Raw genomic sequence first — 16435 nt, 5'->3', positions numbered from 1 at the left:
AGGGTGTATCAAAAACAGTGGTTAGGAGAAGATCCCACAAATTACAGACTCGACATAAGATTATATCCCTATGTCACAGGTGAAGAGTCAGGCACTATGTACAGCAATGCCCATGTGCATCTAAAAGGAAGCTAAACTACAGAATAAACTGATAGATCAGCTGGTTTTTCTCTAAGTCTGCAAGTGAGCAGGGACTATTTTAACAGACTTAGGTGCTCATTCTGAGAATATGTGCTGTGCACATGTAACAGGGGCTTACAGTGTTGTGTACATAAAACATGCAACAAAGGTAAGATTTGGCTCTTGCTAATTAAAAGTGGCTCTACACTGTTGTTTCTTTCCTTCCTGTATTTTGTCATCTTCATTCTTTTTTCTTTTGAAGTATTTTACTCAGCAACCACAAGCCAATTCATAAAAACAATAGTCCAGGTCCTTGCAGGCTCTAAAGGGGCAAGCAACTTTACACCTTGCGAACAAGGTGAATCTCCCATCTAAGGAAGGAAGGAAGATGATGTCAGAAGCTATTTTACAGGGAATATTTTATCTGAAAGTGGCCACACAGTGCATCCCACCTTTTGACTTGGATTTGAGACACGCAAGTCACATAAATGTGGCTCACATAAGAGGTTTCAGCAGAACACTTCTTACATTCACGCTAACAGACACGGCATAAAACAGTAGGATGCACTTTCAGATCTGCAGTCCCAAATCCAAGCTGCTCAGATGAGTCATACCTTGCTTTAATTCTGTTTCTGAATTAAAAAGGTGTATGCTCCACAGATACACCTATGTAGGTAAAATGTATATATTTGAATAAATATATGTTTTAAAACATACACATACCCTTGGATCAACCACCAAGTACGTTTTGATATTCATGGACTGAAGGTAAGGATCTCGCAAGTGTCCGTTCCCTTCTTCTACTTCATAAGCTTTGCCTAGGTGATTTAACGTTGCTTCAGTGATGTGAACACGGCTGAGAAGGGGAGAAAGAACAAGAAACCCAAACACTTACGGAAAGGTCACATTAAGCATTTCATTTACATTTCAATGGCCACAGCTGACATTTCTGCTTTTCAGCCATCTTGTGCTTTGGCAGCCAACTGCTAAATCCTCCGGCACGTACAACCACATTTTACTGCAGTTCTTCATCTTTCATAGCAAGTATGCTAAAAAACACTTCCTAGAATGAGATAGCATCAGCGTAGAATTAAATGGAAGTCAGCAGACACACATAAGAAACAAGAAGCAATGCGATCAAAGGAGATCTGATGACTGACAAGCCAGACTGAGAGGCAGGTTGTTTCAGATGGTGAGAGCTGCAGGGAAAGCTCACATACAAAGCACAAGCAAGGACTGTCTCACACTAGAAATACATGAGGAAGGGAGGAGATAGTTACAAAGTCTGGGGGAAAAAAAGTGGAAAAGGTTTTCTGTTAACTAGGAGGATAATTCTGAAAGAATTACCAGTCAGAGTTTTTCTGACTAAAGCGATGAGAGCAGAGCGTAACAGCAACAGCAGCAACAGACCCCTAAGGGGAGCAGCTAGTATTTTTCTGTACCCATTCACACTTCCCCTTGAACATTATTTAGTTCAGTATCCCAAATCATGTATTTCTGTATAAATTACAGTAATATCTTTCCATGGAATTCCTCAACAAGCTAACCAAGTGTGTTCATAAAATAGAATGGGGGGGGGGGGGGGGGGGGTCGGGGAGAAAATGCTCTTTTCTCATTGTTCATTTTCCCACAGCTTTCCTCACTTTCCTTGGCACAGAGGGGTTAAGCACTCTGCTGTCAGTCCTACAACCAGTCAGCACAGAGCTGGGAACAGAACATTTCCAGAATGGAAGCTGACAGCATGCATCACTCCTGCCTAACTACAGACAGCAAGGGGACTGCTGTCCTATCTGCCTCTACTTCCTTACACCTCACACAGGTTTGCCTAAAGACAGCTTAAGCCAAGACCTGGAAACCACTGGCTTCTCACAAGGAAGAACAAAAATCTCCTCAATCCTTTTGGAGTCAAAAGGTAAGAATTTTGGAATACAGAAGATGCATGTTTTTTTGTTTACTGGTAATTGTCTCAAAAGACTGGTTTTTATTAGCTACCTTGATGATGCAGTTCTGCAATCGAGGCAAACCTTCAGATCTGAAATTTTAAAACTTGCTCTAAAGCATCATTTTCTCCCATAGGGACTGGGGCATACTGGGAATACTGGGTCCGTATTGAATGAGCTTTAAAACAGGCATGCACTGCAGCAAGTTTTCTGTGGTTTTCCACTTACCTCAAGGCAGTACACATTTGCTCTCTATGCACCATTTTCCATCTTACCAAGTTTCCTCTCCCCTCTTCCCCATATCATACACTGCCTTAGTACATTTCAGATTTTACTTCTTTCCATTTAAATTACAATGTCAATGACTTCTCAGCAGTTCCTAATGCTCACTGGATTCCAGGATCAGCACGTAACCAAAAGCTACTACGGCTAAAACTGCTTCCCAAAGGCAAGCTGTAACATGCACTACTGCACTTCCCATGCTAGCACAGACCACTCAATCTCTTACACAAACAGGCCTGAGGATAACATATTTCCATCTTTCCATCATATACATATTAGAGACAATTGGTCACAAAAGCAGTTTTAACTCTGGTTTTGTGGCAGTCCTTTCTGTTTTGCTTTTGTATGACACTGTTACGAATGCAAATAATTTCTAAAATCAGAATATGAACAAGAACACTCTGTCAATGCAAAGAAAACATTAAAAAAGCTAGAAGTTTTCCTGCATCCTTTCAGAATTCTTTAGAAATTTCTTCATTTACAGAAACTCAAAATATATATATATTTCCTATTTTAAATAAAAACCTCAAACTGCTCCTACTGACAACACTTCTGCTTCCAAAGGAATAGAGCTAGCTGACATTGGAAGAGAGAACCCCAGACACATCATATTTCCTCAGTGCAGGAAACAAACAGAACATAGTATTTGCATAACGAATAGAAAACCTTCCTCCCTGTGAGGAGTGAGTGCCAGGCATGTATATACATAGGAAGTGTTACGTGCAGTGTTTCAGGATCAGCATGCCAACCTAAACTAGCTTTATTCTTTAATGTTATCAAACACAAGCACAAAGAACATAATGAAACAAAGTTTTCAAGATTAGGCAACAACCCTAAATGTGATGAAGAAAAGTGTGGTACACATTCAGTAATATTGTTTGCTGTACTAACAAAATAAACCTTCTAACTCTGTATTCTTACTTAAGCACGCTGAGTCAACACTCTAACACACTCGATATGGTTGGTATTGCAACTGTCAGCCAAGCTCCAATTAGTTTTCTTGCTGTTTCAGTGACCAATGCAAAGAAATAATTTTATATTCATGTCCCCTTATGCCTTTGCAGAAATTAGTTTTTAAGTTACAAGCATATACCTAAAAGCTCTCTGAGGCACACAGTGTCACTGGTTAGAATCACTTTGCAAGAGACACCAATACTTTAATGCTTAAACATGTTATTTGAAAGGAATTCTAATGGTATACTAATTTGCACAGACTACCAAGAATCTAGAAAATCATGGTGTCATTTGGGAATGGAAAAAGTGAAGCTCTTAATATGGTCTATTTTGGTGCACACTACCAAAAAAATGTTTCTTAGCTGAATTCTAATCCCCAAATTCAACTTAGAAAATAGGAAAAGTATACTTTCCTAAATGAGGAACATACAAAATGCTAGTGTTTTTTAAAAAACATTTGTATTAGTCCATTTCAATGAGCATCTTCAAAAAGGCAACATGAATATCAACCTCAGACTCAACCCTCTGCACTTCTGAGCAAGCACATGGCAAGTCACATCACTGCCCTGCCTCAGCTCTTTCACTCAGGACTAGTTACTTTCCTTCCTGTTCTGGCCATGACAACTACTATACAGAGAGAATATGCAACAACCAACAGCTTCAGACTTTCCATACAGCTCCAGACCTTCCATACTGCATTTTAATGTTCGAGTTGTGTTTTCTTGAGGGATGATAGTGGTGAATAAAGAGCTAATATAAATCAAATGGGACTGATCAACACATTAACAGAATCACTAGGTGAATATGTAACTTTGCCTCATCAACCTAAGCAGAATCATAGAATCATAGGGGTTGGAAGGCACCTCAAGCAATCATCGGGTCCAACCCCCCTGCCAGAGCAGCTCCCCAGCTCATATTGCACAGACAGGCATCCAGATGAGACTTGAATATCTCCAGAGAAGGAGACTCCACAACCCCCCTGGGCAGCCTGTCCCAGGGCTCTGTCACCCTCACTGTGTAAAAGTTCTTTCGCATGTTGGCGCGGAACTTCCTATGCTCCAACTTGCAGCCATTGCCCCTTGTCCTGTCTCCACAGACCACTGAAAAGGGGCTGGCCATTTCCCCCTGCATCCCATACTTAAGATATTTATAAACATTAATAAGGTCTCCCCTTAGTCTTCTTTTCTCTAGGCTGAACAGTCCCAGCTTACTCAGCCTTTCCTCATAGGGAAGATGCTCCAGGCCCTTAATCCTCTTTGTAGCCCTCCTCTGGACTCTCCCCAGGAGATCCCTGTCTTTTTTATACCAGGGAGCCCAGAACTGGACACAAAAGTAGCATATCCATTCTTTAGTTAAACTTAAAATTTAATTAATTCATGTTGTGCACAGGCATAATACTAAGTCAACATAATGCAGTGCTGAAGACACACAAGTTTCTCTAACGAACGAAAGGTCAAAAAGCAGTCACTTACCTAAGAATACAAGTTTACAATTCATTGAAAACAACATCAAAGTATTAACATTTTACAGCTCTAGTAAGTAAACGTTTGGCCTATTGTCATCATCCCATTGTAAGAACATGGTTACAAATTTCAGACTGATAAACCAGGATAACTAAAACCATGATAAAAGTAAATTAGCACCACCAGGAAAGACTCACCCAGGTACACCTGCAGACTCCATGCGGTTTGCTAAGGACACGTCATGCGACCAGACATCGTACTGCCACTTGCGGAGGCCGATCACACCACACAGCACGTTCCCAGAGTGAATACCAACCCTCATGTTGATATCCACTCCTGTGGCTTCTCTCACCTGCCTACAGAGGGAAGACAGTATTAGAGTAGAAGTTTCACTTTTGATTTTCTCCCCTCCTCCTAGAAGATCTGTTAAGGTTCAGTCTCATTACTCACTTAAGTGCAAAGCCAGAAGACAAACTTATGACTGAATGTGTAACTACCCAACTGTAACCAATGAATACACTTTGAATGTTGGTAAGATCACTAATAACTTCATTCAGTATCTTCATAGCCTTGATACACTGAAAAGTGTTCTGTGCTATACTTACTTGATTGCTTCACACATGTCGAGTCCCATTTTAACACAGTTCCTGGCATGCACCGGTAAGGACACAGGTAGGCCTGAGACACAGTAGTAACAGTCTCCCAGGATTTTTATTCTCATGCATTCATTCTCCTGTGAAATTACAGCAAACATATTTAACAGGGAAAAATGAATTGCAAGTAGGCTAATGACACCAAAACTAGGACTTGTCTACATCAATTTGAGGAAGCCAGGACTCATTCAGTCCTTGTTGAAGCAAAACTTCCTTCTCTTTTCCCACATCCAAATACCTGGACACTGGTCACTGGAGGGTAACAGAAATGACCACTTCAAGCATTTCTGAAATAAAATGATCTTACTAGTTTCTGATGTTACTCTTGGTACTGTTTGTCACGGAATTTACCATCTAAGGGATGAAATCTACTTGTCTATATTTTACTCTTTGTCTTCATTAACACCTGAATTACAGCAGCCTGTTAACCTTTTCCTCAGTTTTTGTATAGCAGCCTCATAAGTAACATTGTGCAGTGTCATAAAACATGCATGGAATTTAGACAGAAATCAGGAATTTAAATGCTCAATCTAATAGCTTTGTAGAAGCAAAATGGTTTTTGTTTCAAATAGGACTGAAAGGGAAGCCAGCACAGACTCCCGTTTGCTATCACTCATAAAAAATCCCCAGCCCTGCAGTACTATTGGGCACCAGAAAACTTTTTCCTAACTGTGCAACAGAGGATACTGCTGCCCATTACTGATGGGGAGAGGACAAGGGAAGAGCAAAGAGCTCCTTACAGTCTTTTGTTAAACCATTACTGAAGAATTTTAACTACAAAGCATGTGAGCCAATGCTAATTCTGAGAGGCTGTGTAGTGTTTGACTGTAGCAAAGACGTAGGCTGTGTAGTGTAGGCCGCCTAGTGCTTGACTGGTGAGTAGAGATGGCTTAATGTAGGCCAGCTGACACTTTCAGCTGCCAAACCTTCCTTGCTGTGGGAACAGCCCAACAATAATTCAGTCATCTCCAAAATCAGCAGCAATTTATGAAACTAATCTGTTCTGCCTCATCAAAGTCTTCAGAGATCACTCTCCACCAACTTAAGCCAGGCAGGATGTCCTGAGCATTACTGCAAGTGACAAGATTAGATAACCCTGTGTCTTAGTTTCGGAGACCAGAAAGGGGAATAGAGCTCTGAATGAGAGCTGTTAGAATTCGATATCCAGTTCGGTGTCCAGGTTAGCCACTGACTTTTATTTGGCAAATTGGAGCCTACAACGTTTCCACAGTATGGAAAAGATGACTGAGAATACTGCCCAGCAGAGCAAAAATAACACAAAAAGCACAAATCTCTTCTTACAGCTCAGAGTTGCAAAAGACCTTGACTCACTAAATCCAGACATTTTTTAAACAGTGCAATTTGCAGACAGGAGTGAGAAATTAAAACACATCCCTCAAAATCTGGAATCTTCTATTTTTGTACCTGAGAAACAGTTGGAAAAAATGACCGAATGTCTTTAACCTCAGCTTCCACCATGGTATAAAAAGCTTGTGGCAACTCAGATGACAGGAATGTATTCTGTGTGTTCTTAATAGCTGCTTCACAACAATACAATTATACTCTTAATTGCCTGTACTTGTAGTTTTAACGGCAACTGAATTAATATAAATACAAAGATTAGCAATCTCATTTAGTCAAACAAAGATTCACTAGGACTTTAGATGGGTTTTCATCAATTATATATTTATTCAATGATATCCACAAAGGTTTAATTAAAGCAATTTCACTCTACTATATTAATAGTTTTAGAGTTCTTCATGCTTTTTCTGGAGATTTTTTAGAATGTCACAAAATGAAGACTTTTCAAGTTTATTCATATTCCAATTTGCATTACCTATATCCAAATACAGTAAATTATGACATCAAATTGACATCTTTAAACCATGGAAGTTTTGATGTCAAGACTGATGCTGCCTTTATGCTTTACCAAAACACTAAACTTCCAGAAGCAGAATCTGGGTTGGCATTTGGGTTTTTCATGTTGCATAGGATCCAACAAAATACAGCATTTATCTTCCTAAAGCCATGTTTACCTCACAATATTAAGATGAAAAAAAATTAAAAATGAATAGATATGACAGAATGTATATCCAAGATTAGAACTGGTTTTATCGGGTAACAGAAATCATCACACAGAATGAATCATGCAAACATGGATATGGTGCAGTCCCCATGAGAATCTAAATCTGAGAATTTAAAACCTGAGTTTGTTATTACATTTGCAAAGAAATTAATCTGAAGCAGCACTTGGAAATGGTAAAAACTACTGCCAGACAGAAGGGCTGGTAGTGAGGGTATGTCTTAATAGGGACCATTTTTATCTACTGCCCATTCTTACACTTTTCTGTAAGCTTCTATTACTAATTATTACTCCTGACCTGAAGAACTCCTTGGTCTGATGCAGTATGACTGAATTTGTGATGTTAAACGTGTGCCTGAGAGACCTCCATTTGTAGAGCCAACAATCATCCTTCTAACTGAACAAAGCAACGCTCATCAGTAGAGCTCATATGCAGTACCCCTTACAGCCCTATGACCATAATTTATTGCCATCTGACAATTCCCTGAACAATACAGGGAAACCTCCAGACTAAAGAACTGGAATTACAGTAACAACTTGCTAAATTTTCCATTTTTGTTTTAACATGATTTTGTTAGTTAGCTTTCAAGCCAAAGCAGTCTTCCCTTCCTGACTTTAGAAACACTAACACCAACTGCCTTCTGTCTTGCAGAAAAGACTGTTTTTCCAGTGGTGGCCTTTATCCCTATTGCACCACAAACTTCAAGACATACCTTTGCAATCTGATCAAACTTTCCAAAGAGTTCATTCAGCATCACTACTAGCTCCTTAGGAGAGCAGTCACTGGCAAGGCGAGTAAATCCTACAATGTCTGCATAAAGAATGCTGGAGAAGAACAAAAAGGGAAAAACAACATAATCAAAATATGAAGGTATGTATCTTCCACAGCCAGCTTGAATATTAAAGTGCATTTAACAGAAACCATCTGTCTCTTTGGAAAACAACTCCAGAAAAAAGGGCTCAAGTATCTCAACTGATTTAGAAGGTAACACATCAGTTCAAGATGCATTATCTTCCCACAACAGAAAAGCTCACTTCAGCCTGAAAGTTTACCTCCAAACTTTTATTTTACTGCTTAACATGCACTGTTAAGAATCAGTAGCCTATATTTATACAGTTACAGTTTCCACTTACCTAACATTTTGATGCCTTTTTACGTATAGGTTGTGGAAGTTTTTGTCATGCATTTGCCTGTTGTCATTAGTTTCCTTTAGTCGCTCTATGATTGCTAGTTTCATTTCCATAGAGATATGAGCTGGCAGTATGGATAAAAGCAAATTTTCCTAAAAGCAGAGGGGGGAGAAAATTAATGATGGAAAACTCTTAACACAGTAAATTTGAAACTGCAGGATTTTAGTGACTGCAAGAAGGAATTAAAGGAAAAAAACTCACAAAACCACCTTTATTCAAATAGCTTTTGAGTAATACCAGGTTTACAGAACACTTTTACATTTCTGTTTTCAAAGTCACTGATTTTACAGTTAAGGAAGGGTGATGCATATTTTTTATTTTGTTCCTGGTGACCTAGATGTGACATTTCTCTGTAACCAAGAAATACAAAAAAATGCAGTACTCAGTACTACAGTTTTTGGATAAATGAAAGCTTATTTTGTTCACCAATCTCAGTGTTATGTTAGCATCATCTGATATTCTATAATGAACAGTCAATGCGGTATTAAGAACCCTTGTGAATTCTCAAATGCTGGAAAAGCAACAACAGATACAAAAGTGTTGACAACATGCTGCTATAGCTTAAATAAACCAGGAATTAATGTCACTGAAATGAAGGCTTTTGAACTGAGCAAGAACACAGACCCTCAAAAAACGACCTAGAAGCACAGCCTTCTGAGACGGGCTACGCTGCTGGGGAGAAGGCAGCAGCAAGAAGAGAGCACTTTTAACCCAAGGAGGGTTCTACCACCCCAGAGACAGAGTGACCACAGAAGAGGAAGTGTTGCATGGAGCAGCTACGAGCAGGATCTTTTTCAGATGACTCGCCAGCAAGGTCACATTGTGTAACTGAGTATAATGCTGGCCCTTTTGAACAAATCTTTTCCCCTCTTCCTGATGCAGCAGTACACGGATGACAGTAAGGTGCCAGGGCTACTTAACTAGTGCCTGCCACAAAAAAAGAAATGTCTTGGGATCAGAGTGGGAAGAGGAATCCCTGAGCATCAAGTACTAGACTAGAGTAGGTCTAGACAGCAGTTTAGTTGGAGACTGCCCTCAGAAAACAGAAACACCTTATTCCCTCTCTCTAGCATTTTAATACTAGGAGAGTCAACCTTGAGGAACAATTTCAACTGACAGCAAAGCCCCATTTAATGCAACAGGACCATCTGAGGCTGACATATTATAATTTTCAAGGAAGTGACGATGAACCCTGAACTGCATTTCTCACATCATTTTGACAGATTAAAAGTGAATGGCAAGAGGAGACTTAAAACTGTTTGCCAAATTATACCATAGATAAAGAGAAAGTCATCCATAAACTCAAGCACATCTACACTTCAAACAACCAACCATTTAAAAAACAAAACAAAAAACCCCACAACCCAAAAAAATCCCCCCAAAGAAATCCCATCTTTCAAAGAATGAGAACACGCTGCCTGTTTAAACTTCCCCAGCTGCTGCGTGGAGAAATTCTTCCAGGACTTTCATGCAGATTTATCATCTCATCTCACTAGATTAGTATCAGAGGACAGACCGCACTTGCAGTGTGGTATTTTCTTCTTCTCAATTTAAGTCAGTCACTTTTCAGCCCCTTCCTTTTATCTAATAAATTGTGGGCAGAGAACTCTGTACACATCACTGGAACTCTGTTCTTAACCCTACATATACCAGGATAAGAGAGGAAAGGCACCCTAGTTTCAGCTTTGATACTTCACAATCCTTTCTCAGTAAGAAATTAATGTTCCTTGTTTATTCTTTAAATGCCACTGGAGTTAATGGAAATAAACAATGTCATACTCGAACATTGTAATCTATTATAACTTTTTTCCTCCCTCAGGCTCCAGTTTTCTCCTTCTAGCAAAAGAAAAATAGTTTGAGTCATAAGAAAATAAAAGAACAAATAATACTTTGTAATTAAAACAAAAAATTGTGACGAAGGGAAGCAAGAGACTAACTGTTGAAATGACAAGTATTTTTCAGGGCATTAAGGGCATGTTCTTTTAGGTTACCTTGGGCCTGTCCCAGTAACATTTCATACAAGGAAAAACATAACTAAAATAACTGGCAATTACATTCCCGTTACAAGTACTGGCATTTTCATATAGACAAGCCACAGAGAACAGCTTCCTCCCTTTAGCTTCCTTCTTTTGTTACAAATGGCAAAGCTTTTATTTTTTGCCCTAGGTGGATATCAGAAAGATTGGACCTTTTAACATGTATTAGTCACTAACCTTATAAAATGATACAGCCTTTAGAAATTAAAACAAGCACTTTGTAGCATGAATTAGTTCACTCACTTGTTGCCTCTTTTCGATCTTCAGCTTCATGCGGACCTGGATGCACTTTAGCGTGTACCGGTACAAATCCCAGGAAGCCACCTGCATCTGCCGTTTGTGAAACGCACCCATCAAGTTACCACAAAGGAAGATGATGACATTCGCCAGCAGCTGCACAAGAAGAGAAACATTTACCTACTGCAGATACCAAGTCACTGATACTTCACCAGTGCACATACTCGTCCTTTAAAAACCATGAATCCCGGGCCACCTGCCATCTTTCCCTTGCCCAGCCACACGCTACACCACAGCGTTTCAATGAGCCCAGATGTGCCTGGCAAACAGATGCTAACAGTCACTGTCACGGGCATTCCTGTGCACACATACCGCAGTATAATGAAGCAGAAGATTCTGCTCTATCATTTAACATTTATTTGCAGGCACCAGCATTTAATTTAAGGAGAAACCAGTCTGTAAACTCACGCATCAGCGTGCTGTGTGAAGCCTGACACACACCTGCATCAAAAGAGCTGGGGTGCTCCTTTGAACACACCCTGTTAATAAGTGCTGGGAACTCTTACAGCACCCAGTAGCACTCCCAGGCCCTGTTGACTCCCCAGGGCAGCAATGGCCCTTTTGATCCACCCTGTAGGCAGCATCAGATGAAGTTAGGACCATCTGAAATAGCACAAACTGGGAAGCATGACATGACAAAGTTTGTCATATTTGGAGTGATTTACTTTAAAAATTCTCCTCTTCCACATAGGTCAGAAAACTGATGAAGAGAACTGCACTTTTATGAAAAGCATGCAAAACACATTTGGAACATCCAGGTGGAAGTTTGACACTTAAACAGGATTGTTATGCCAATATCAAATGGTTATACAACTAGACAAAGTAGTATCTCCTTACCTGAAGTAGAAAGGATTCCTTATTTTCCTGAGAAGTCAGGCTTACCACAATGCTTAGAACAATAATATGGGAGAGAGCAGAAAGAATGCCAATTACCACGGCACCTCTCATCCCAAAGGGCAGCATGGTATAAACTGTGAAGATTATGAATAGAAAGAACGGCACCTTTGGAAATGGAGAGAGGGAGACAAAGACAAAAAAAAGGCAAGAGAATCATACATGCACATTATTAGGTATCTGCAAAAAATCACTACAGAACAAGGAGGAAAGTAACGAGTCTTGATCATTCTCAGACTGAAAAATTAAACATCAGTGTTTCAAAAGCACAATTTAAAACATAAGGACAGTGGTAGACATAAAAGCTTTCAGGGAATTAGCAACTATAGATTATAGATAGGAGTTTAACATGACATATCACATTTAATTTTTTCTTTCCTTACCCTTCATACTTAATTTGTCCGTTACAGTTGAAGATGGACCTGGTACATCACATATCAGGAACAGTGTGTTTTGCAAGATTAGCAACATTGAATAGAATCAGATTTCTCACCTTCTCCAAGTTATTATTCTAATTTGACCATCACCTGATCACATGTGGTTACTCCATATTTGAAAAAACCCCAAAAAATCCAACCAATACTTGCTCATGCTGACACAAGAGGATGAATAATCAATATTGCCACAAACTACATATTTAGCTGCACAGATATTACAAAATGCACAGTGGTGTGCTAAACTGCTAGGGATCAGAAAGAAGGTCTATAAAACTCAAATCTGTATTTATAGATTTATTATAGTGTTTAGCTCATGTATATGGAAACTAACAACCCTGATCAGAGGAAAATATTGCAGGGCTTCTGGCACAGCTCCATCTCATCACTGAAACTCAATTCAGGCCATCCAGACATGAGCTTCCTTCAAGAAAGCCTCAAGACCCAGACTACACTAAGTGTTTTACCCAAATAGGTTGCTCGGTTGGGATACCAATGAATAACAACAATATTAAACAAGAAAGGTTCTATTCAACAAAGTTATTCTTTTCATGTTCATGTCTACTATTTTGACTGGACTAAAAAAAAAAAAAACAAAAACCTACACCTTTTTCTGCCATATGTACAAACCCTGTCACACAATGTTCTCAATGCTGTGTAATAGCTTTGTAAGCATGGACAAGCAAGGGTCATACCTGCATTTAAATAGTAGCTTTAATTAGTGATAAATTAACAACTTAAGATAAAATTCTGAAGTGAACCTACTCACTTCTTTCTAATCTGAGGTCTCCTTATATTTTAGGCTTTAAATAAACATTAATGAGCTATTAACACATGCCAACACCACAAGACATCAGTGTGCAGCACCGAAAGCAGCAAAACCAAATCTTGCTTCGTTACATGCTTGTCCTTAAGAACAACAAATTTTGCGTTTTTCCTAAGGTTATAGCTTCTTCCTGCAGTTAAAAAGTACTGAATAGCAACTGTAAATGCTGGATCCAGGCAATAATACAAGTCATATTTTGTTTGTTTAACTGCTAATTTGTATCTATCTTTATTTCAAATAAAGAGGGGAAAGGGAAGAGTCAGTAAAACAAGATAAAAAGTCATTTTTATTTAATTAAAAGCTCTTCTGTTTACATTATGAGAATTTAGGAGGAGTTTCCTACAGATTATGATATTTTTGGCATCATGAAATTGCCAGTCTTCTGATCAGAGATACTAAGCAATGAACTTTAGCCACACCCAGCTATGCCAGGATGTGTCATTAATTCTTATTGTTCACTTCACCTCTCCCACTGATTTGAAAACATGCTCCCTAGGGCACACCCAGCTCTAGAGTCCTTTACACATTTCTTGAACACCACTTTGACCCATATAAATTAACATAGCAAGAATTATTAAAGAAGGTCTCTCAAAGATTAATTCATAATAATTAAGATTCTTGTAAAATCTTAAAGAAAAATACAATTTGATTACAAATTAAAGATGCAATTCCTACACAGACTTATGCCATTACCTGATTTTCTCAGCTTGAGCCATATTTTGACTAAAATAAAGAATATAAACTAAAATTGACTATAATAAATAGCGAATTCAGGAAAGTGAACCTAAAATATCAAAACTTATGCAGTTATAACATTCAGAAAAAACAAGGTACAGGCATTCATATAGACTGACTACCAGTTCTATACAAGTACTTGAAAGAAGATAAACATACCTGCTCCCACAGTTGATAATCATTTCCTTTTTCAAAAAGAGATACATATCCCACAGTTAAGAAGCAAATCCAGATCACAACTCCAAACAGCGTTAGCCATCTCCGAAACAGGGATTCAATACATAAAAGTAAATACAGGACTGCAAATATGACAAGAGTAGCACATACTGCAGTAATGAAGGCAAGATGATCATGTGCTCTCTGCAAAAGCAAACCAAAGTGTTAGGTTTGGTCTAAATGTCCCTTTCAGGAAAAAAAAAAAAAAAAAAAGAAAAAGAAAATGCATCTAAACTATCCTGAAAACAGCTTATATAGGAACTGCAGTTAACATATTTTACAGCTAAGTAGTCAAGTTGTGGCAGCATTAACACTTTCTGATATTTACATGTAGAGTGATAATATAATAAACACTATTATAGATACGCAGCCTACCCAAGTTCCACCATTATATCCCAACCTACTGGGTTTGATTTTGTTTTTTAAGCTAAATTCTAACTCTACCATATTGTGCAATGCAGATGTAGCCAAAGAAATCAACTTAAGGAGTCCAGGTTTTGCTAAAAAGGAGTGCAACAGCTCTTCTCCTAAGTTTTACAGGAGAGGACTTTGACTATACAAATCATGTTGATGCTTCCCTCCTTTTTTAAGAAATAAAAGCTAATAGGAATAATGCAATTGGTAAGGTTAGATTTCTTGCTAAAGAGAGGCTTAAATATCATGAAGCACAGTAATTGGAAAGCGGCGTTAGAAGGCAATGAAGGATTGTAACAGCTTCCTTATTACCTTTTTACAATATTATCTTTAAATCAACTCCCCTTTTTACCAGCTGTCATCCGGACTGGCTTGTAGAACACTTACTCTCTTTACAGAAAACCATATTACACAATACTACAAAAAAGTCTTTAAGTTGCATCTTTCCTACGCCTATAGGACCCCTGTTCTTTACTAACAAGTGATTCTAACTGAGCACTGGGAGATTCCTGTTGTGTTTGTATTTAAAAAAATAAATAATAGGGATTAATATCTACAGATCCTTTAAAATAACCTTCGGAATCCATAACCAATGAATCACTGTATTATTTTACATTTCTTAGATTAACTGTAAAAGTAAACTATGAGAATTGCAGGACATTTTAACTTACATTCTTGACCCTTCCTTTGCACCTCTATTACTTATTTACTATCACAGCTACCATTTGGCATATATTATGATTTGTTCATAATGTATAAGGAAGAAAGAACAATCCTTATAGCAAGTGTATGACTACACTGTCTCCTCTCTACCCTGTCCCTCAAAAAACACACACAGGATTACATACACAATTACTTCATTTTTTTCAACTTTGATACCATGTGGCTCAAAAAATTTATTTATCCAGAAATGTTTTATGTGCAATTCCTCATCACCTTTGAAAACATCAAACACAAAGAAAAACATATACTCACCTGAGTGACAAAAAAGATTATAATTAGAGTAGTCCAGAAGATGATTGCAATGAACAGCAGCAACAGCAGGAGTGGATGCTGCTGGCACGTATAGCAGTACTTCTCATAGAGTGGGTCTGATATCCTGCAGTCATCGTTTTCATTGAAGAAGTATTTACCTTTAGCTGGCATTTTCTCCCAGGCTGGTTACTATTTCTCTCAGTTCCCAGTGCACACAAGATGACACAGCTGAAGCTACTGCTTCAAAGAGAAGTTCTGTCTTTTGGCTGCTGCCTCTGCAATCTTTAGGCACACCAAGTAACCCACGTTCCCGGATTTGACTTCTCATGAGCAATAACTTCAGATTTCCAACGCAACCAAAAGCACGAGATTTAGCCTCCCCAAAAACACAGGCAATTCCTCATTAGCTCAATACATGAATCTCTAGATCAACTTGTATTTGTACAGACAGGAGTTTTTGGCAATGGGTTTTTTTTTTAATTATTATCTTGCAAGTCTCCAGTTCCTTTCTGCTCACTTCCTGGGATGAACCCTGTAGAGAGACAGTATTATTAAATTAATGCACTCAGTTAAGCACACACAGTGTTCCCCAAGGGGAAGGAAGGAAAAAAAAAAAAGTAAATTCCTTAAACTTCCTATCTACATGCTCTAACCAGCAAGCAAAAGCAGTTTCTTGCTGGTGGGATGGAAGCCCAGCAGCTCCGTGCCTGGGCAATGCTGCCCAACAGCCACAGAGGCAGCACTCGCCAACGGCTGCTCTGCACTCAGCACTGCACCTTTCTCTAGCAACTGAAACATCTTCATATGAAAAATAACTAAATTTATTTGGTTTCCTTTTGAGGAAATTACATACTATTCAGTTACACGACATGCTCATGGAAACTAACAACTCTTTTGAAGTGACCTGCTGGTCTATGTGTGT

General features: G+C 38.7%; 1 protein-coding gene across 1 annotated transcript in view; it reads right to left on the bottom strand.

Moving 5' to 3' along the window:
* ADCY7 (adenylate cyclase 7) overlaps positions 1-15684 on the bottom strand; it is a gene marked incomplete at both ends in the record, with an annotated part of 30702 nt that extends 15018 nt beyond the window's left edge. The window contains 9 exons of the mRNA XM_084270055.1: positions 844-976; positions 4957-5115; positions 5365-5492; positions 8209-8320; positions 8630-8778; positions 10966-11115; positions 11857-12021; positions 14068-14268; positions 15514-15684. Of these exons, the coding sequence (XP_084126181.1) occupies positions 844-976; positions 4957-5115; positions 5365-5492; positions 8209-8320; positions 8630-8778; positions 10966-11115; positions 11857-12021; positions 14068-14268; positions 15514-15684 (1368 nt within the window). The remainder of the gene's footprint in view (positions 1-843; positions 977-4956; positions 5116-5364; positions 5493-8208; positions 8321-8629; positions 8779-10965; positions 11116-11856; positions 12022-14067; positions 14269-15513) is intronic.
* Between the last annotated feature and the right edge of the window lie 751 nt (positions 15685-16435).

The sequence above is a fragment of the Gallinula chloropus genome (assembly GCF_964237585.1).
Source record: "Gallinula chloropus genome assembly, chromosome: 13".
Classification (NCBI taxonomy): Eukaryota; Metazoa; Chordata; class Aves; order Gruiformes; family Rallidae; genus Gallinula; species Gallinula chloropus.
This window is presented reverse-complemented; position numbering and strand designations above follow the sequence as displayed.